General features: G+C 40.8%; 1 protein-coding gene across 1 annotated transcript; it reads right to left on the bottom strand.

The window, feature by feature from the left end:
- Positions 1-1,238: 1,238 nt before the first annotated feature.
- On the bottom strand, positions 1,239-20,021 carry LOC115061878 (interleukin-10 receptor subunit beta-like). Its single transcript, XM_029530436.1, has 7 exons — positions 19,890-20,021; positions 18,360-18,483; positions 9,387-9,577; positions 9,023-9,177; positions 5,799-5,949; positions 4,969-5,111; positions 1,239-4,826 (listed from the first exon to the last, which is right to left on the bottom strand). Exons 1-7 carry the CDS (start codon positions 19,942-19,944, stop codon positions 4,668-4,670), a joined length of 978 nt encoding a protein of 325 aa, XP_029386296.1. The 5' UTR covers positions 19,945-20,021; the 3' UTR covers positions 1,239-4,667.
- Between the last annotated feature and the right edge of the window lie 1,699 nt (positions 20,022-21,720).

Here is a 21,720-nt window from a genome sequence, read left to right as displayed (position 1 = left end):
TTCTCCGAGTTCACACACATCAACCACGGGACGACTCTCTGTCAGTCTTAGGAGTTCGGAGTGTTTTCATGTTATTTTTAAAGCTTCCAGCTGCCCTGCCGGTAAAGCAGACTCTACTGGCTTTTTCTTTATTTACAACATACCATTTACAGAATAATCATCGTTATAACCAGGGGATTAAATAATAATTACACAACAAAAATACAAGGACAAAACAAGGATGTACAGAGAAAGAAAACAATAAATTTGATAACTAAATAAGACTAAACAAAAATAAATAAATAAATACATAAAATAAAATAAAATAAAATAAAATAAATAAATAAACAATGAAACAAAGTCCAGAGTCATTGATCTTTGAAGTATTTGTCCAAAACAGAAACAGTTTTTTGAGCTTTTTTGCTGTTGAGTACAATGATGGTGTTGTTGTATTGTTTCAGTTCATTTAGATAGTGGTTGAAGCAGGGTTTGTAGTCTATTTTTTCTTGTGAATATGAAATTTTCCTATAAACAGAAGCAGCTATACAAAAAACTTGAAGTCTCTCTCTTTTTTCTCTCCCTTAAAAAAAAAAATAAAAATCAAAAAGTCTTTCCCTGTTAAGTGGATTACCTGGCCAGTTTTCCTGCTGGTATAGTTCTGCACATCCCTCCAGAATATTTTAGTATACACGCATTCATAGAAGAGATGGAAAATAGTTTTGTCCTCAGCTCCACAAAACGCACAAGAATACTCAATATCAAGGTTAAACTGCTCAAGGATTTTTTTGCTGGGTATATTTTGCACATTATTTTAAATGATACCACTTTAATTTTATTATTCAAGGAGAATTTGTCCCCAATTCACCAAATTTTCTTCCAGTTCATGTCCCCATAAAATGAAGTCCAAAACTATTTTGCTGAGGGCACAGTTACATTCAACAGGAGGCTCCTAATAAATTTATTGGAGCAATTATTTTTTGTGATATCCTTACCACCGAGGAACAAAGCGTTACTAAGTGTGTCTGTCAAAGCAGCTGATCCTCTGATCAGCTGCAGTACACTCCTCGGTATGGCATCAAAGACTATCGCATATTCTTTTGGGGTAACTGGGAAATTGAATTTGTTAAGAAATTCTCCATATCGCCTCCTCCTCATGCACTGTATGAAGTCTGTCTTTCCCAGTTCCTCTCCTCTCTCTCCCTGTCCTCATCCTGTAGGTGGTAACTCATTGCCATCCCATGTTCCTGCAACGCCTGCTGGTCTCATATCATGAATTAAATAATTTTATAAAGAGTTTGGTCTAGACCTGCTCTATATGTAAAGTGCCTTGATGTAACTTTGTTATGATTTGGCACTATACAAATAAATCTGATTTGATTTGATATCTCAGTAACTGGCACTCAGCATTTACCAGTTGTTGAACTAACACAATATTGTTCTCCACCCATTTTTTCAGTACAATGATTTGTTTTTATATCGAATATTCTTGTTGTTCCAGATGTAATATCTTGTTGGAGAGAAGTTGTGCTTGTACACCACTTTCCATGCCAGCAGTGCTTGTTTGTGAAAATTAGCTAACTTGACAGGTAATTTCCCAATTTTAAAATCACACTTTAACAGAAATTTTAGACCACCAATAGAACTAAAAATATGTTTTGGGAACGTATTCCATATACTGGCTTTTTCTTTGATCAGGTTAGTTAGCCATTTTACTTTAAATGTATTGTTTACTGTTTCAAAACGTAACGCTTCAAGACCTCCATCCATTCTTAAATTGCATAGAATATCCTTCTTTAAATAATGAGATCTGTTCCTCCAAATGAAGTTGAATAAAATTTTATCAATTTTTTTGTATATTCCAGCAGGCATTTCCAGTGATGGAGACACATTTACAGCTCGAGATGTCCCCTCCACTTTAGAGAGTAAAACTCAGCCATTCAATGAGAGATCTCTCATCAACCATGTTAAATTTTTTTGTTATTTGTTCCACTATAGGATCAAAGTTTAAGTCACTGCGAGTTTTTTAATTTTTATCAATAACACCTAAATATGTAACAGTTTTCTTTATAGGGATACCATTAGCTACAGATTGATCACATTCCTTTAGTGGAAATAACATAGATTGTTCAGATTCATCTTTAAACTCGACACAGCAGAGAACTTCTTAATACACTTCACAGCTGTTACTACCTCATGCCTGTTAGATATAAAAATTGTGGTATCATCAACCAGTTGAGCTAATTTAAATTCTCTATTGAAGGCTGTTGTACCTTGGAATGATCCTTTTTTAATATACACAGCCATAACTTGGGTTACAAGGAGGAACAGGATAGGACTCAAGGGCCATCCTTGTCCAATTCCCCTACAGATGTCAAATCTGGGAGTTGTGCTATAGGCTAGCTTAGCAGAGCTGTTGCTCCCCTTATAAAGAGTTTTAACCGCCTTTAAAGTGATTCCCAAAACCAAAAATGCCCAGAGTTTTAAACAAAAATTGGTGACTTGCCATGTCAAATGCTTTGTAAAAGTCAATAAATAGAATGAAACTCTCATTCAATATATAATCATTGTAATCAATCATGTCTAATATTAGTCATATGTTATTACATATATTTCTTCCAGGCATAAAACCTGATTGTTCTTCGTAAATGGTATCATCCATTCTGGACTTTAATCTTTTAGCAAACTATCATGCTAAATATTTTGGCATTGTTGTTTTGGCAATTTTTTTCCAAATATAATAGCCATTTTTCTGATGTCATACTTGAGCAGTTCCCACTGATTCCCAAAACTGTTTACTGAGTTTGCTTGCCTCCAATATTTTTCAATTTTTTTGGGCTTCATTTTTAAATTGCTTCATCTTTAAATTGAAGTGAATCTAGTTGCTGCCATATTGATCTTAATTGTAACTGCCTGATGATCTGTTGATATTGTAGGTTCTATTGTTACGAACTCCATCTTATCCTCTATGTCTGATGAAATCAGCCAGAAATCTATGCAAGATTGTTGAGATCTATCTTTATTGCTCGAGGTATAGATTTTTTGGTCTGGGTTTCTACGCCTCCAGATGTCAATAAGGCCCGTTCTACCACAAACATTCCCTAATTCATTCATCACTTTGTCCTTACGAGGCCATCTGTCCACACTTTTGTCCATCACTGTATTAAAGTCTCCTCCCTATAATACTTTGGCTGTAGGGAATGTTAGTAGCAGCTGGTTAATTTTGTTCTCTATTGCTGAAAATGTAACTGCATTATTCTGCTTGCAATTGGAGGAATATATATTTACAATGATAAACCAAAAATGATCAACTTCTACAAGAAGGATTATCCATCTGCCATTTATGTCAGAAAAGTGACTGACAATGTTACCTTCCCTGTCCCTCTAATATAGCAACCCCTGCTGAACTGTTGCTCCCAAAGGAAAACCACACAATTCTCCCCCACTGACTCCTCCACATGGAAACATGCTTCTGTAGCATGAGTTTCTTGGATAAAATAAAGGTCTGCTCCTTTATTCTGGCAGTATAAAAATACACATTTTCTAACAGCACCATCAGAATTTGTGTATGATGGTGTTGACAAATGCCATTCTAGTGTCCCTTTTAAGGATTTTAATATTGTTTATACTAATAATATCACTTCCTATGCATTTTATTGCTATTGCAGTTTCATGCGTCAAATTAAAACTAGTTGTGATATAGTGTACTTGAATATGTTAAAAACCCATCTGCTGCTCAGTCTGATATGCACATGAAGTGTTGCATGATTATCCATAATAACAAAATAAAATTTTTTAGGGGAAAAATATGTCAGAAGTTTTCTTCATCTATTACAGTATTTTCTTTATCTATACAGTTTGGTGAGAGTTCAGATGACCTTTCAATGACATTTTTCGAGTTAATGATCACCTTTTTGTTCCTGCAATTTAATTTGTCAACTCTATCAAGGCCTTGTCAACTCCGAAGATGCCATGTCAACTCTGTCAGATATATGTTTTAAAGCATTTCCCTGAAAAGGACATTTGTTTTATTCCTTGAAGGATATTTGTTCCAGGATATCCAAAGATATTTCCAATGTGCATGTGTATTTTTAATGCTTAAAAATGTCACTGCTAAATCTGAAGGTTAAAGATAAATGTATTTTTATGTTTCTGATGGTGTTGACAAACGCCAAATGGTGTTCTAGCAAACATACAATTTCCATAGAAATTCTACAACTGGGAGTTGAGCCAAAATATGTTTGGATAGACAAAACATAATTTCACAAAAACTTATTCATATATTTTAGAAATTAACCAAGAAATTTATATGAAAATCAAAACCTGTTTTGTCCCTTATCTCAAGAATCACTGAAAAACAAACCAATAGACACCAAACATTTCTAGAAAATGATGTTATTAAAGCGCCATTAACAACATTTGTGTGAATCTGACTTCACTGACCTGAAATTTAGTTTTATTTTCACTCAGGAAATCTTCATTTTGCCACATAGGGAGGCTATCGTCTCTATAAAATACATATTGAAAATGCAGTTGTATCCAGAGGAATGTGGATGGACATGCCGGAGCCCAATAAATCCTTCAGTCACACACAGTGTGGTAACACTCCCAGCTCTGGGTAGTGTTTCACAGTAACACTGCTTTCCAGTAAAACATTGTCTGTCAGTTTTTTAGGCTGATCATTTGTTCCCTCAATCCCCCCACTGTGGGTCCTCCCTCTTCCCCAGGGGGCACCCCTCCTCCATGGTCCTGTTGTCTGCAATGACACTGATTTGGTGATAGATCTCCTCGGGTGGATGAGAATTTTGCATGGCCAGGTAGATTGTGGAGTCAGGGGACTCCAGCAGATACTGGATAATGGAATAAAGCAGAGTGATCCAGGTTTGTGTTTAAAAAACTGACAAAAGGCCTAGATTAAGTATCAAAAACGTGTGTTCAAGTATTGAACACAAGTAATCAGCTGAAAATAGGAGAGGATACAAACATGCACACCTCTTTAAAGTGCTGAGGTAAGACATCCTTTGGACAAAAGAGTTGGCAGATACTTTTCCGAAACACAGCTAGAACACACACCAGAGCCACTGCAGCTGCCATGATGACAGCAGTCAGGACAGCTGCCATCCAGGGAGCCTCTTCTGCAGAGAAACAGAGGCCTACTCAGACCTAGTGTAACAGCCGTCTTCAGTAATCTGGTCACCAGCTGACAGCCCTGAGTTTCTGTCCATCTTTTTCTATTCATCTGTTTTAAAACTTGCTTCCACATGTGTTTTGGTGACTACCTGTAATCTACATTCTTCTTGTTTTAGATGCAAATGGCATGCTGTGTTGACAGAGCGACATTGTGTGCTTCTGTCTCAGTGTCATGACTGAGTGAGCGAAAGTGGTGTGGGCCTAGCTCGACAATCTGGTTTTATCCATTTTAAACAATAATTTTTTTTCCATTCATTAGGAATGTGTATTAGCACTAATCATCTGTTTCAGAGGAAGTCAGTACCAAAACTCTCCTGGGACTGATAAATCCAGACTAATTTTAAATTCTCCTCCGTACCTACAAAGACATGAATAGTGAGAAATCATTTGATATGTTGCCATACAGTATGTGTCAAATGTAAGAGGCACATGGTAGACAGACAGATAGATAGACTTTTTGTTTGTGCCAACTGGTGACAAAAATTCTTTTTTGACAAGGCTCGGGAGACTGACTCCTTCTCACAACATATCTTTGGCTTGTATTTGTTGTGTATATATAATTTGGACTAGTCCGAGGTTAACAAAACAATGAATCATGGAAAGTCATTTTGTCTTACTAACAAGACACCTACCAGAGGTAGTGTTTTCACAGGTAACTCTACTGGGGTGGCTGGGGCGGGAGTTGCTCTCTGTGTTGATTTGCACTTGGACGCAGTATTTGGTTCTTGGGTTCAGGTCACTCAGAACTACCCGGTTTTGCTGTATATTGCTGATGTATTTGACCTATAGGAAGCCACAGAGGAGCCGTCAGTGTGTAACCAGGAGAAGCTGCAACACCACAGAGAGAAGTAGCATCACAGGATTATAAAGGAGAACTTTGCCCAGCACTCTGATGGAGTTTAAGTTTAGAGAGACCCGGTTAAAGCCAATTACTGTTTTTGAAACCTGGACCTGGAGTCCTTGTCTGTAAAGTGAACTCCATACTGAAGTGCCTTAAATCTTCATTTCATCCAAAGAACATATTTGGACAACTCCATCCATCTTCTACCGCTTTTCAGTTTCTGGGTCACAGGGGTGCTAGAACCAATCCCAGCTAACGTTCCGGGTGAGGTCGCCAGTCCAACACACAAAGACAAACACTCATGCTCGCATTCAGACCTACGGACAACTTAGAATCACCAGTTCACCTAAACATGCATGTCTTTGGACAGTGGGAGGAAACCCACATAGACACAGGGAGAACATGCAAACTCCCCAAAAAGGACCCAGGACAGGAACCAAACCCACTACCTTCTTATTGTGGGGCAACAGCGCTAACCACTATGCTGCTGTGCTGCCCTTATCTTTGGACAAACTCCACTGGTTGTAAAAAAAAAGTCAAATTGTATTGAAGTCGGTGAAAATATCCTTAATTTTGACTTGATTTATTACCGCAGTAAAGTTTCCTAATAAGGTTACGGATTCAGTCTCTAGTTTCACATCTTCTTCAGTACATAAAGGTAATTATTTAAAAAATGGTCCCATTTAGAGAAAGATAGACCATAAAGCAGGAAATGCATTCGGGTGTGGTTTCAGTGTGATTGACAGAGTGATTGGCATACAGCACACTGCAACCTGTCTGACAGTCTGACAATCAGCAGGTCAGATTATTAACTCACTACTCCTCCTAATACTAACTAACTAATCCCATATCCTATTAATATGGTTGCATCTTGGGGCAGCACGGCAGCATAGTGGTTAGCGCTGTTAATTTACATCAAGAAGGTCGTGGGTTCCATTCCTGGGCCTGGGGCCTTTCTGTGTGGAGTTTGCAAACTCGCTGCAACTCCCAGCGCTTGAGGTGGTTTCATCCCACAGTTCAAAGACATGCATGTTTAAGTTAAATTGTGGCTATGAAATTGCTCATAGGTCTGAGTGTGAGTGGTTGTGGAATGGCAACCTGTCCAGGGTGTACTGCACTCACCCAGTGTGAGCTGGAATTAGTTCTGGCACCCCGAAACAGATAAAAGTGGTTGAAGATGACTGAATGAAAATTGCGGCGTAGGTGTGAGTGGTTGATGTTATATTAATTTATCTTCTACAGCTTTTCATTTACAGGGGTGCTGGAGCAAATCCCAGCTCACATTGGACAAGGGGGGTACACTCTAGACAGGTTGCCAGTCCATTGCAGGGCCAACACATAGAGTAAGAAATAGAAAAGCAGCCATTCACACTCCCACATGCCAACAGGGAATTTAGAAGCACCAAGTAACCTAGAGATGCATATTTTGGGACTGTCAGAGTACCTGTACTAAACCCAGACAGGCATGGGGACAATATGCAAACTTCACACAGTAAGGCCCCCAAGCCCAGTAATCAAGCCCAAGGAATAGAACCCTATATAACTAAAACTCAGGTGAACCAAATCCTCCTGTTTGTTGTCCTGACAAAAAACTTTTGTTGGTCACTGCCTTTTCCAAACACATTTAGTTCAGCTTGTTCGCCAATTAATGAGTTAGCCTTAGGTTAAAATTCAGGCAAAGTGCCATAACACCTCTGACTCAACTTCTGCCATGCCCCACTATTAGCTGGGGGGTAGGCAGAGTCTGACACTATGCAGTAACTGTAGTTAAGAAAACGTTATTCTACTAGAATGCAAAGCATGCTGAAACTGCTGTAGTTGCTGTACCATGAAGCTGTACCATGAAGTCTGAAAAGAGAAGATAAATATATTTGACCAAGTGGGTTTTTACATTATATTAATGAAATAGTCATTGACTGAATTCATGATAAACGCACCAAATATTACAAGAACATTAAATTACTTGCCCTATGGCAGCACAACAGATGGCGGTGTGTACAGTCGCAGCATCTTGGAGCTTGGATTTGCAATGACTACAAACGATTGAACTGAAATCGACTTGACTTGACTTACCTATGACTTTCTAAACACAACAAATATAAAACACTGCAACTCACATTGCAGAATTTTGTAATTCGGAAAACATAAATATATAGGCCTAGGCGGGTTTTTTGGGCAAACAGTGGGTGGATTGTGCTGCAGCACACTTAACATTAACCCTTATGTCTCATTTAAAAAAACATGTCTGTAGAGTACCTTAGAAGGCAGAAATGTCTCTGATAATAAATATTCAAGTTACTATATGAAGGTCTTAAGTATAAGTGTATAAAGGTTTACCAAGAATGATGTAGCATTGACATTGCTATTCACAGACAAATGCTGTAAGTGGCCAGCAATGTTGTGCTTATGCAACTTTTAATTTACCATTCATAAGATTATTACATCAGTCTCTTTCACATTTTTGGTTCCTTTCTTATTTTTTCGAGAAGCAACACTGGTGGGTTTTTTGGTTGCTTTCAGTCAGAAAATATTGTAGGCTAAAAATGTAAATGGTCAAATAGAGAGCACAGAGGGAGGGAGGGAGTTGGAGTTGATTTGGGGCCATGAAATCGGTGCAAGAGAAGTGGCAGGGTAAACAGAAATCTAAATTAAAAATATAATATCATCATTATTTAAAGATTTAGGAATATGTGTACTGTGGTTTGGTTTTGTAGTCAAAATTTTGAAGTAGTGTTTTCAAAAAGTTTCTAAAAGAAAAGATCCCCTCCATCCCTGCCGCCCTTGCCGCTTTCTGGCCCATAACTTTTGCTTAACCTATCCTATGATGTGCACAGGTTTGCCTCACAGTTTGTTGCTGATTCAGCCTCAGAAGTTGGAACTTGATCATAAAATAGTGTGCTGGTGTTTTTTGTTTTATATTTATTTGTAATCTTTGATCAAAATTTACTGTCATGGAAGTTAGTGTTTCTTCCCACACAGAGTCCATAACTGTGAATTAAAAACCTGTGCACCCACCTGGTCCTTCTGGCTGTCCTTCCAGTAGCTGATGTTATAAGTGGCAGAGATGTAAACATTCCTGAGCGTCGAGACTGCAAACACTGGGTCCTTGATACTGACCTCGATAGTTGCCCCATTGGAGAGTAGAGAGACGTTGGGTGAACCAATAATGGCTGAGGAGGATAGACAGAACAGCAGGAAAAGCACTAGATGGTTCCACGTGACGTTAACAGAATTCAGCTGTCTTTCACAATTGAACTAAACAATGAGCTGCAGGATAGTAAACTACTCTGTTCAGTTGTCATTTTTGTCGGTTTGTCACCTTCACACATTCATATCAGATCTGCTATCATTCATAGATCAGACTATAATTTCTACTCACTGTCTTTGTCCAATGTCATGTGATTACTCTCCACCCAGGGGGAGCTCTTTAAGCCCTCATGTGCCTGCACTCTGCCGGTGTACTTTCCATACTCCACAATGGATGGTTGCAAAGAAGTGCGAAGACTAGTAAAGTCACATTCACAGGTTGAGATGTTCACACAGCCAACTGTGTAGGGAATGACTGTAGTGCTGCGGACAAATATTGTGTTAGTTTTTCAATATGTCAGTAGTTTTTTGTGCACTGTGTACTGTAATGATAATGTATAAAAATTCCATCTTGAAAAACTTTCCACCCTCAGGGCATGACAGCAAGAAACAATGTGTCTGAGTATGTTACAGCAAACTGGGGAGAAAAGCAAAGTTGAGACAGTCTCCAGGAGAGAGTCAGGAAGAAATTAAATAAATTATCTGGTAATATTCGATATTTTGAGATTAGACAGAAAAGAGACAGAAATCAGGAGTCTCTGATTCCTCAGGCTGCTGAGAGTAAAATTTTGAATCTGACATAGAAGTCACAAGTGTAATACTGATGGTTGAAGGATTCTTAGACTGAGACAGGATTTCAAGATTATCATTCAGGAATCTGGGTTCGAGGCCAGGATCATGAGATTGAACTCAGCACTTTGAGATTAGTCAGGATTCAGTGATTAAAATCAAGAATGTGATATTAGACTGCAGATTCTGAGATTGTTGTCATGATTCCATGAATAAAGAATTAGAATTAGAAAGCATACTCATATGAGTCAGAAATCTGAGATTTAAGTCAGGGTTCTTAGACTGAAGTCAGTATTCTCAAATTCAAATCAGCTTTGAAATCAAGATTATGAGATTTGGCTTGATCCTGAGAATAAAGTCAGTATTATAAAATAAGGAACAAAATTCTGAGATAAATCAGGATTCTAAGGTTAAAAATCAGGATTATGACAATAGTCAGGGTTCTAAAATTAAAATGTAAGGATTATCATATAGATTTTTCAGGATTCTGAGATTAAATTGGTCATTGTAAAATACACCAGGATACTGAGAAAGTAGTCAGGATTGTGATATGAATGTAAGGATCCTGGGATTAATTATAATTCTTGCATTTGTCAAGATTCTGAAGTGAGCCTATTCTGCCCCTGCTTGTGTGTGTTTCATGTCTTCTCGCCCGTTACACTAGCTCGGCAGATAGCGAACAGTTTCTCCAAAAAAGGAAGCTGAGGTTTCCTTTCAACTTTATTTAGAAATCACTGTAAAAAGGCAAACGTTTTCTGGCCATATAAAAAAAACAAAAGGATGGGAGTTCTCCCGCTGTCCTTCTCTCTCCAAAACTAGGTCAACTAAAAACTATACCTGACTTCCTCTAGTCTGCACCAGCTATGGAAACACAGAAGGCACAAATTAGCGTTGCTGCAAAAACATCTGTGTTAAACTCAAACTCAAAACAATAACATCACACTCCCCGCCTGTTATAATGCATTATAACACTACTCATTTTTTACAAGCAATACAACCTCTGAAACAGGCCTAGTGTACATCTTCTGAGTACCATGTCTGACTACTTTAACATCTACTTTGCGGACTTTAGAGTCTTTGCTAGGAATGGCGTTCACCACCACTCCTACAGGCCACTCATTTCTTTTGACTTGTGCATCTTTAAGAAGCACGACATCTCCTTCAGTCACGTTCGGCTTCTCCACATGCCACTTTCGCCTTGGTTGAAGTGACACCAGGAACTCTTGACGCCAGCGTTTCCAGAATACATCAGCCATAGACTGGACTTGCTTCCACTGCTTTCTGTAGAGGTCTTTGAGGTCATACTCTCCTGGTGGTGGCAACACTGGCTCAGCTTTCTGTGTCAAGAGCATGGCAGGTGACAGGATAGTGCGCGCATCTGGATCAGAAGACACAGGAACCATAGGTCTGGCATTTATAATGGCCATGACTTCAGACATGAACATAACCAGAACTTCATGAGTCAGGTGGGGTGTTTTTGCCTTAAGCAGGAGTGCATCCAATATTCTGCGAGCAACTCCTATCATCCGCTCCCACACTCCACCCATGTGTGAGGAGTGGGGAGGGTTAAAGATCCACCTGCTGCCTTGATCTTGAAGGTAAGTTGTCAGCTTACCTTCAAGAAGCTGACAGGTCCTCATGGAGGACCTGGTTCGAGTCGTTCAGCAGGTAAGTTTGACATTTTTTGTTCTTCCATTCTTCCTCTTAGCTTGTTACAGATTACACATTTCTGTATGATGTTTGTCACCAGCCTTTTGCCTCCAATCAGCCACAGCCCAGCAGAGCGTACAGCACCTTCTGTCAGGTGCCTCCCCTGATGTGCCACCTGTTCATGGTAATGTCTCACCAATAAAGTAGCTACATGGTGTTTCTTGGGGACAATGATCGGGTGTTTCTCTTCCCAGAGAATGTCTGCCAAAGAGATGCGCCCTCCAACTCTCAGCAGGCCATCTGCATCTACAATTGGATTCAGTTTTCTCAGGGGACTAGACTTGGAGATGACATCACCCCTGGAAAGACATTTCACCTCTTCAGCGAACACGTCGTGTTGAACATTTCTAATGATTACCAGTCTAGCTTGTGTCGGAGCATCTATCTTGCTGTTCAGGCTTTTCGTGTGCGCTCTGGCCTTGTGTATGAGCTTGGTGATAGCCCGATTGAGTATCTTCCAGCTGGAGAAGCGTTCAAATCGGTGTGAACTAAGCTCATCTTCAAAGGATTTGGTTGCGAAAGCTGTGACCTGCTGTGTGCGTATATCTATGTCTGTAACAGATTCTATCAGCTCAAATGTCTCTGGGGGGGGGGGGGGGGGGGGGGGGGGGAGTCTCTGGACAAGAAAGATGGACCTTTAAACCAGTTGGTTTCTTTCAACATGATGGCTGGCACTGAGCGGGTCCCGTGGTCTGCAGGGTTGTGTTCTGTGCTGACGAAGTGCCATTGTTCAGGGCTTGTGGACTTTCGGATGCGGGCAACTCTGTTGGCTACATATACATAGAATCTTCTGCTTGTGTTGTGAATTAAGCCCAAAACAATCCGACTGTCTGTGTAGAATGTGACCTTGTGGATGTCTATGTCCAGTTCATCAGTGATTAAGTCTGCCATTTCGGTGGCCAAGACAGCCGCACGAAGTTCTAAGCGTGGGATGGTGTGTGGAGGATGTGGAGCCAGCTTCGATTTGCCCATGACGAACCCGATATGAGTGTTTCCCTCCATGTCTGCTGTTTTCAGGTATGCCACTGCTGATATGGCCATAGTAGAAGCGTCAGAAAAGACACAGAGTTCTCTGTATCTTGTGGAGTACAGAGAAGCAGGTATATATGGTCTGTCGATCTGAAGTTGTTCAAGTTAAGTCAGTCGACAAAATTCCCCTTCGGGTGAATGAATTCGTTCTCTGGATATGTGGAAGGTGAATGTGTCTGACTGCAGGTTCCAGCTAAGACCTAGACTCCACTGTGGTGGCAAAGGGTCCACAGTCAACTCTAAATCCACCAGGTTTTTGGCCCTCTCTTCTGGTGGAAAGGCATCCATCACAGCACGGCTGTTTGATGCTACTTTGTGCAGTTTGATGCTGGACTCTGCTAGCATTTCCTTTGTTCTTTTCAGGACATTGATGGCTTTGTCGTCAGTGGGAAATGAGGACAGTCCATCATCAACATAAAACACTAGTTAACGATCTCATAGCTGATCACCATATTGATTTATTTTGTATAACTGAAACGTGGCTGCAGCAGGATGAGTATGTTAGCATTAATGAAGCTACACCCCCAACTCATGTTAACTTTCATATCCCTCGTACCACAGGTCGAGGAGGGGGGGTGGCTGCAATATTTCAGTCAAGCCTATTAATCAACCCGAGACCAAAATCTGGCTGCAGGTCTTTTGAAAGCCTCACTCTTATTCTTTCCCACTCGGACTGGAAAGGTGAAAAACCAGTTCTGTTAGTTACAGTATACCGTCCACCTGGTCCGTACTCAGAATTCCTATCAGAGTTTATATATATCAGAGTTAATACTCAGTACAGATAAAATCATTATTCTGGGAGATTTCAATATACATGTTGATGTAGAAAGCGACAGCCTTAGTTCTGGGTTTCTTTCCCTACTAGACTCAATTGGCTTTTCCCAGCATGTGAATGAACCCACTCACTTTTACAATCATATCCTTGATCTTGTTCTAACTTATGGCATTGAAATTGACAAGCTAACAATTCTTCCCCAAAATTCTCTCCTGTCTGACCATTACCTTATTACATTTGAGTTTACTTTAATGGGCTCCACAGCATTGAGGAATAAATTCAGCTATAGAAGATGTTTATCTGAAGCTGCTGTGGCTAAATTTAAAGAGAACATTTGGTCATCATTCCCAACAATGCCATATCTAAATTCAAATGAGGATTTCTCCCATACGCAGGTTGATGACCTTGTGACTAGCACTACTGCCACACTGCGTTCGAATCTTGATAATGCCGCCCCTCTCAAAAAGAAAGTATTCAATCTGAGGAGGATGGCTCCCTGGTATAGTTACCAAATCCGTGCCTTGAAGCAGACATCAAGGAAATTAGAAAGAAACTGGCGTTCCAGTAAGTCAGAAGAGTCTCACAGAGCCTGGAAAGATAGCCTAAAAATGTATATAAAAAAGCTCTCCGCAGTGCTAGAAGTTCATATTACTCAGCACTCATAGAAGAAAACAAGAACAACCCCAGGTTTCTCTTCAGCACTGTAGCCAGGCTGACAGAGAGCCATAGCTCAGTTGAACCAGTGATCCCCTTAGCTCTAAGCAGTAATGATTTTATTAGTTTTTTTTTCAGACAAAATTCTCATGATCAGAGAAAGAATTTATCAGCTCTTGCCTACGTTAGATAAAAATCCCCTTCTGAAGACGGCAACTGCTGAATCAGCTGTGGCGCCTCTTTTACATCTGGAATCATTCTCACCTCTTAATCTCTCAGAGCTAGCTTCTATAGTTTCATCATCCAGACCGTCAACCTGTCTATTAGACCCAGTACCAACTAGCCTCTTTAAAGAGATCTTTTATGTAATTGAGCCGTTCATTCTAGATTTGGTTAATCTGACTTTATTTCTGGGTTATGTACCTCAGGCACTTAAGACTGCGGTCATCAAACCCCATCTTAAAAAGCCTAATCTTGATCCAGATGTTTTGGCAAACTATAGACCCATATCGAACCTTCCATTTATTTCTAAAATCATTGAGAAAGCTGTAGCAAAACAACTACACGAGCATCTAGATGGGAACAGTTTGTTTGAAGAGTTTCAGTCAGGATTTAAAGCCCATCATCGCACAGAAACAGCGCTGGTTAAAGTCTCCAATGACATTCTAATGGCTTCAGACAATGGATCAGCCTCCATACTTCTCCTTCTAGATCTTAGTACTGCATTCGACACCATAGATCATAATATTTTACTACAGAGACTGGAACATGAAATTGGAATTAAAGGAACTGCACTAAAGTGGTTCAAATCCTACTTATCAGATAGACATTAGTTTGTTCATGTAAACAACAGCTCCTCCTCATGTACTGTAGTCAGTCATGGAGTCCCGCAGGGTTCGGTACTTGGACCAATCCTCTTTACGCTTTATCTGCTTCCTCTAGGCAACATTATCAAGAAACACAGCATCAATTTCCACTGCTACGCAGACGATACTCAGCTGTACCTATCAATGAAGCCAAATGAAGTCAGTCAGATAGTCAGACTGCAGGCATGTCTTGAAGAAATAAAAGTCTGGATGACTGGAAATTTTTTACTTCTCAACTCTGACAAAACAGAAGTTATTGTACTCGGTCCTAAGCACCTCAGAAAAATACTATCTAATCATCTCATCAGTCTGGACGGCATTACTTTGGCTTCCAGCTCCACTGTAAGAAACCTTGGAGTAATTTTTGACCAGGACATGTCCTTTGTCCCTCACATAAAACAAGTTAGTCGAGCAGCTTTCTTCCACCTAAGAAACATTAGGAAAATCAGAAACATCCTTTCTCAGGATGATGCAGAAAAACTAGTCCATGCATTTGTAACTTCTAGGCTGGACTACTGTAACTCATTCCTATCTGGATGTCCAAACAAATCTCTAAAAGGCCTTCAGTTAATTCAGAACGCTGCTGCACGAATATTAACAGGAACTAGGAAAAGAGATCATATCTCTCCTGTGTTAGCTGCTCTTCATTGGCTGCCAGTAAAATATAGAGTAGAATTCAAAATCGTTCTTTTAACATATAAAGCTCTTAATGGCCAAGCTCCATCATATCTCAGAGAGCTCATAGTTCCTTACTGTCCTAGCAGGCCACTCCGCTCTCTAGATGGAGGTTTACTTGTGGTTCCTAGAGTCTCCAAGAGTAAACCTGGAGGCAGATCGTTCAGTTATCAGGCTCCTCTTCTATGGAACCAACTTCCAGTATCGGTCCGGGGGGCGGACTCTTTAGTAATTTTCAAGACCAGGCTTAAAACTTTCCTGTATGACAGAGCTTATAGTTAAAAAGTTAAAGTCCTCTACTCTTTAGCTATGCTGCCATAGGCCTAGGCTGCTGGGGGAAGGACTGAGCTTCTCTCTCTCTCTCTCGCTCTCTCTCTGTCTCTCCCTGTCTCTCCCTGTTACCCTCTCTCCCCCTCTTCCTCTTTCTCTCTCCCTCCGTCTCGCTCGCTCTCCTTTCCTCCCCCCTTGCATGCGTTGATAAGAACCATCCTTCTTAAAAAAAAACACAGTTTCACCTAGTTCTAAGCATTTACACTGCATTTACTAACCATGTTCTGGCAAAGTCTCTGTCTCTCCCAGTTCCTCTCCTCTCTCTCCCTGTCCTCATCCTGCAGGTGGTGACTCATCACCATCCCATGTTCCTGCAACACTTGCTGGTCCCATATTTCATGAATTCTGTACTACAGCTCCACTCCATGAACTTCATGCAGCAACATGTTCCTGCCTTCACCCCCCCAACAGTAGACCTGAGTGCGCCACTGGCAGAGGAGCTAAACAACTTCTTTGCTCGGTTTGGTTCATCCCAACAGCACTCATCTGTCCCCACCCTGCCCCCACCCCCATCCCCTCCTGGCTCATGCACCACTCCACTCTCTGTACAGGAGCCCAACATCAGATGGGTGCTCCGTGCAGTGAAACCCAGGAAAGCCACCGGCCCAGACGTAGTACCTGGCAAAGTACTCAGGGCATGTGCTGACCAACACACCCCCACCTTCACCAGGATCTTCAACCTCTCCCTGGCCCAGACAGTCATCCCATCCTGCCTGAAGACCTCCACAATAATCCCGGTGCCAAAGAAACCTTCCATTGCCAGCCTGAATGATTACCGCCCAGTTGCCCTCACTCCAGTAATCATGAAGTGCTTTGAGAGACTGGTTCTTCAGCACATTAAGGACTACCTCCCTCCAGACCTCGACCCCTACCAGTTTGCATACCGGGCCAACAGATCCACAGCGGATGCCATCGCCGTAGCTCTCCGCCCTGCACCACCTGGAGCAGCGGCAGAGTTACGTCCGGATGCTCTTTGTGGATTACAGTTCTGCTTTAAACACAATAATCCCAGACAGACTCACCACAAAACTACACACCCTCGGCCTCCCCCCTCCCATTAAAGACTTTCTCTCCAACCATCCCCAGACTGTGAGACTTGGCCCCCACCTCTCATCCACCCACACGCTGGGCATTGGCTCCCCACAGGGCTGCATGCTGAGCCCCCTCCTCTACTGCCTCTATACCTACGACTGCAGACCGGCCCACAAGGACAACCTTGTTGTCAAGTTCGCTGACGACCCTACAGTGGTCGGTCTAATCTCCGGCGGTGATGAGGCTGCCTACAGAGACAAGGTCCTGAAGCTGGCAGTCTGGTGCTCCGAGAACAACCTCGCTCTGAACACCAAAAAAAACCAGAGAGGTCATCATTGACTTCAGGAGGCACAGCACTGACCCAGCCCCCCTTCTCATCAATGGCGAGCGGGTGGAAAAGGCCCACACTTTCAGATATCTCAGCGTTCTCATCTCTGACAACATCTCCTGGTCAGAGAACATCACCTCCATCACCAAGAAGGCTCAGCAGCGGCTACACTTCCTGAGAGTCCTCAGGAAACACAACCTCAACTCCGACCTGCTGCTGACCTTCTACCGTTCATCCATCAAGAGCCTGCTGACATACTGCATCACAGTATGGTACGGCAGCTCCACCGCTGCCGACAGGAAGAGGCTGCAGAGAGAGTTGTCAAGGCAACACAGAGGATCATCGGCTGCCCTCTCCCCTCCCTGATGGACATATACACCACCCACTGCCTCAACGGGGCGAGAGACATAGCTAAAGACAGCTCTCATCCTGGCTCTATTCTGTTCAACCTGTTGCCCTCAGGGAGGCACTACAGAAATATTAAGACCAAGACAAACAGACTCTTTTCAGAGTTACAGCTTTTTTCCCAAAGCTGTAACTCTTCTCAACTTAGGCAGTCACTGAGTTTTCCCCTGTACACTGTATATTTGTATTTATATTGTAGATATGCTCCACATTTCAAATATCCTACATTCAGAAATTTTTTTTATAGTTTCAGATATTTTACATTTCTGATATTCAGATGTCTCCCACTCAGATATTTTTCTAGTTTTGTTTCATTTTATTTATTTATTTTATTTTCTAATCTTCTTTGCATTGATACTGGTGGCCCCAATCTCGTTGTACTATGTATAATGACAATAAAGGTGATTGATTGATTGATTGATTGTATGCAGTATTTGCTGTTGCTGTTTGCAGTGCTCCTTACTCAATTAGGGGATATGCATTGATTTAATGAGTAATTAAAATCAATGAAAATGAAACAATGTGTTGATTATCTAATAATTTTTCAAGCTAAAATGTCCAAACTAATTCATTTGCAGTGTCTTTTGGTTTTACCCAGCCCTTAGCTTTGAACTGTAAACTACAGACAGCAAACTATCTGAATGTTTTATCATCTTATAATAGCAGACTCACTTGTACTCTGCTGTGTAGACCAGGCTTTTCGATGCTCCTTCTGGTGGACTCCACCTCAGCACCAGATTCATGTTGTTGGACGTCAGATGAACATTTGTGGGTCTACTGAGGATTGCTGATAACACTGCACAGTCAATATGTAAAAACAATGTGATGTCAAACTAGTAACATTACAGATATACTCCATTACAATAACATTGCAAAGACCTGCACACAAACAATCAGGTTTGGAAATGAATCCTTGCCACACACCAAAGGCAAGAAGATGTTTTGTCTGGTGAGTAAATCTTAGAAGGTTATGACAAATACATTTTTATACCAAAATAACCTACTGCTCCTCAACTGTATGTACCTGTTACTATTGCTCCGTTTAGTGTCATTGGACCTGTGCAGTGGTCTGCTGACAAGTGAAGCCTAATCTTTTCTGTCAAGCTAAGAGTTGGCTAACATCATGTTGAAGTGGGGAAAATACAAATACAAATAATATTACCCACATTAATTTTTTTATATTTTTTTGGTGCATTTATTGGAATTTGAATTTATTTTTATTTAATTTCATTCTTTATTCATTAATTAATTTTATTTGTGGCACTTTCAGTGGTACATAATCCTATTGTTTATGAATAGGTCTCATTGGTATGTTTTGTGTGTATTATTTTATTTCTTGTGGTTGCCCTGCAGATTTGGTTGTCTGACTGTACTTTGTTTGTACTTTGCAATTAAAATCTTTGTAGGCTATTGACATGTTTCCTGGTACAAACATTATGTTTTTACGAAGTCTCTAGGCCAGGTAAAGATTTGCAGCGGTTTTTATTGAAATGGGCATGCTTTCCCAGCCCAATTGTGATTGGGCTGGGAACTGTCAGGTTTATCTGGCAAAACAGAACTCTGGGTTCAATTAGCAAGCTGATTATTGACTTTGTGGGGCCAAATAGCAGGCTTGCAGATGTCTGGGTTAGGGTTAGTGAAAATGAAAAGATTTCCCAGTCATGTTAATCCACTTTTGCGATACAGGCTCCTGGGCTGATGGTTTTGGATTTCTGCTGAGCCGGTAAAGAATAGAAATTTGTGGACTGTACCTTCCTTGTGTCAAGGGTTCGTGCTGTTTGTATAATAGTGTGTGGGACGTTTTCTTGATTCCCTTTGGCCTCATTCATCAGTCTATCTAAATTTTGTTAATGTACATATTCATAATTTATTGAAATTGATACTTTCTGCAAGATATTGTGTAACTTGACTGTTAAGTGTTCTTAATAAAATAATTGCTGAGTCTATAAAGAGACATTGGGGTGACCACTGAGTATTGTTATAGACAGTGAGGGATTCCATATGAGATCATACTCAAGTAAGTTGACCTGATGCTTAGTTCTCTCTGTGACGTTAGTTAATATTTCTTCATGATCTTTTTGTCACATTTTCTACAGCAGATGTCTCCGGTTCAGTGTTTAAGTGTATTCGACTGGAGCTCGAGTGGTTCTCTAGCTCTCTCTCACACACACGTGCGCACACACATACACACAAAGATATTACCTGTGGACCCGTACAGTGTTGTTGTCAAGATGAAGGAGCAGAGTGCAGCCGACATGTTGTCCTCTCCGGTCAGTTCACGGTGCCTGGATCACGGTCGATCTCAATTATGACCTCAACATTTCCTGGTCTTGGTGAACAAAGGGCGGGGAACTTCGCGGAAACGAAACTCCTCTCTGAGCATAATCTCCCGAGGCTTCGTGTCATTTAACCGTCAGCTTTAAAAAGTGTCAGTCATGTTGACTTTAGTTTAACAGATGAGAGAGGGGCATTCGGGCTACTGTTTCCACTGATATTTTATTTAATATTATGATCGACAGTAAAGTACGAGACCGAAGAATTTGTTCTCTGTCATCTGGGTATCTGCATCAGGAGAAATGATGAACGGACTGTACTAAATAAGATTAGCGAAGCCATTTCTAAAGTAGAACAATGGTCATATAAGATTTTGTGCACAACCAAAGGAAAAAGCAATGGAATTTAAATATTTAGGAATAGGGTTTCATGAGATGTACATAACAGGACCATGTAAAAAATTTAAACAAAATCTTGATACAGCTGGGGAGCAGATAAAATCAAATCTAATTTATATATAGTGCCAAATCATGCTGCCATCATCATCAACATCAAGGCACTTTACACATAGAGCAAGTCTAAACCAAACTCTTTATGAAGTGTAGGTAAAGAGACTGTTGCAACCACACTTGCTATGCTTCACTCATGGTTGCTGTCCCAAAGTCCAAATTAATGCGAAGACAGGTAAACCGGGTGAGGATAAACACTTCTTTATTCAACGATCGTTGGAGAGCATTACATGCAAGCGCCGTGTGTGAAAATGCTCTGGACAACAAAGAGAGGTCCCAGTCTTTTGTACCCCCGGATTTCCCTATGTTTTTTTGTTATATTATCCTATTATGGAGTTGTTTTTCTGCTTTCGAATGACAGTGAGTCTTTGCAGCTTTCGGATCCCCCTCCCCTTCTTTCTTGTTCAGAGCAGTTTTCTCAAGGCCATTATTACCTAGGTCGTTCTGCCTTGCACGAGCAGCTCCTCAAGGCCATGATTACGTAAGCTGCTCTGCTTTACTGTTACACTACTAGATTATGATTAAACATAATAAGATTCAAACATATTATGATTCAACCATATTATATGAATTCCCCACAAGACCCAACGTATCCATATATATTACATTATATATTTACAGGGCAATGATGAGATCAGCAAGAGCAAATGGATATTTTGTGTGTGGGCAGCACAGCAGTGTAGTTGTTAGCACTGTCACCCCACAATAAGAACGTTTGAGGGTTTGGTTCCCGGCCTGGGGCCTTTCTGTGTGGACTTTGCATGTTCTCCCCGTTTCTGTGTGGCTTTCCCTGGCTACTCCAGTTTCCTCCCAACAACCAAAGACATGCATGTCTAGATTAACTCGCTCTAAATTGTCCATAGTTCTGACTATGACTATAGTTCTTCCTTGACCCTGTATCCCCAGTAACCCCAAAGTATCCCCATACCACAATCTTTTTTTCTCTCAGCCATTGCTCCACTATCTCCATTTATGTTGATATTAAGACATATGCTACGTTCTTGCTAGCAGGCTATATAACAGCTAATTGGATACATAGATGTCTTCTGTTCATGGACTAATACAAGTTTATGGTGCCGGGGGCGGTTTCCACCCAAAGCCCTGGAGTAACCTAGCCTTGAAATAGAATAGAATAATAAAGCCTTGATTGTTTTATTATTTACACTTTTGTTAGGGAAGTTTTTGTTAACCTTTCTATTAATTTTCCCCTTTTCTCTTAGTGCAGCTGTGAGCCAGATTATGAAGGTGGC

Source organism: Echeneis naucrates, chromosome 21 (assembly GCF_900963305.1).
Source record: "Echeneis naucrates chromosome 21, fEcheNa1.1, whole genome shotgun sequence".
NCBI classification, from domain to species: Eukaryota; Metazoa; Chordata; class Actinopteri; order Carangiformes; family Echeneidae; genus Echeneis; species Echeneis naucrates.
Note: the sequence above shows the minus strand (reverse complement) of the source record. Positions and strands in the feature narration are given on the sequence as shown.

Excerpts from the sequence above, each read along its gene's own strand:
- LOC115061878 (XM_029530436.1), bottom strand. The coding sequence starts at position 19,944 with ATGTCGGCTGCACTCTGCTCCTTCATCTTGACAACAACACTGTACGGG. Across the intron at positions 18,484-19,889 it reads AACACTGTACGGGTCCACAG|TGTTATCAGCAATCCTCAGT; the intron begins GTAATATCTTTG and ends TTGACTGTGCAG. Across the intron at positions 5,950-9,022 it reads AGGACAGCCAGAAGGACCAG|GTCAAATACATCAGCAATAT; the intron begins GTGGGTGCACAG and ends GGCTTCCTATAG.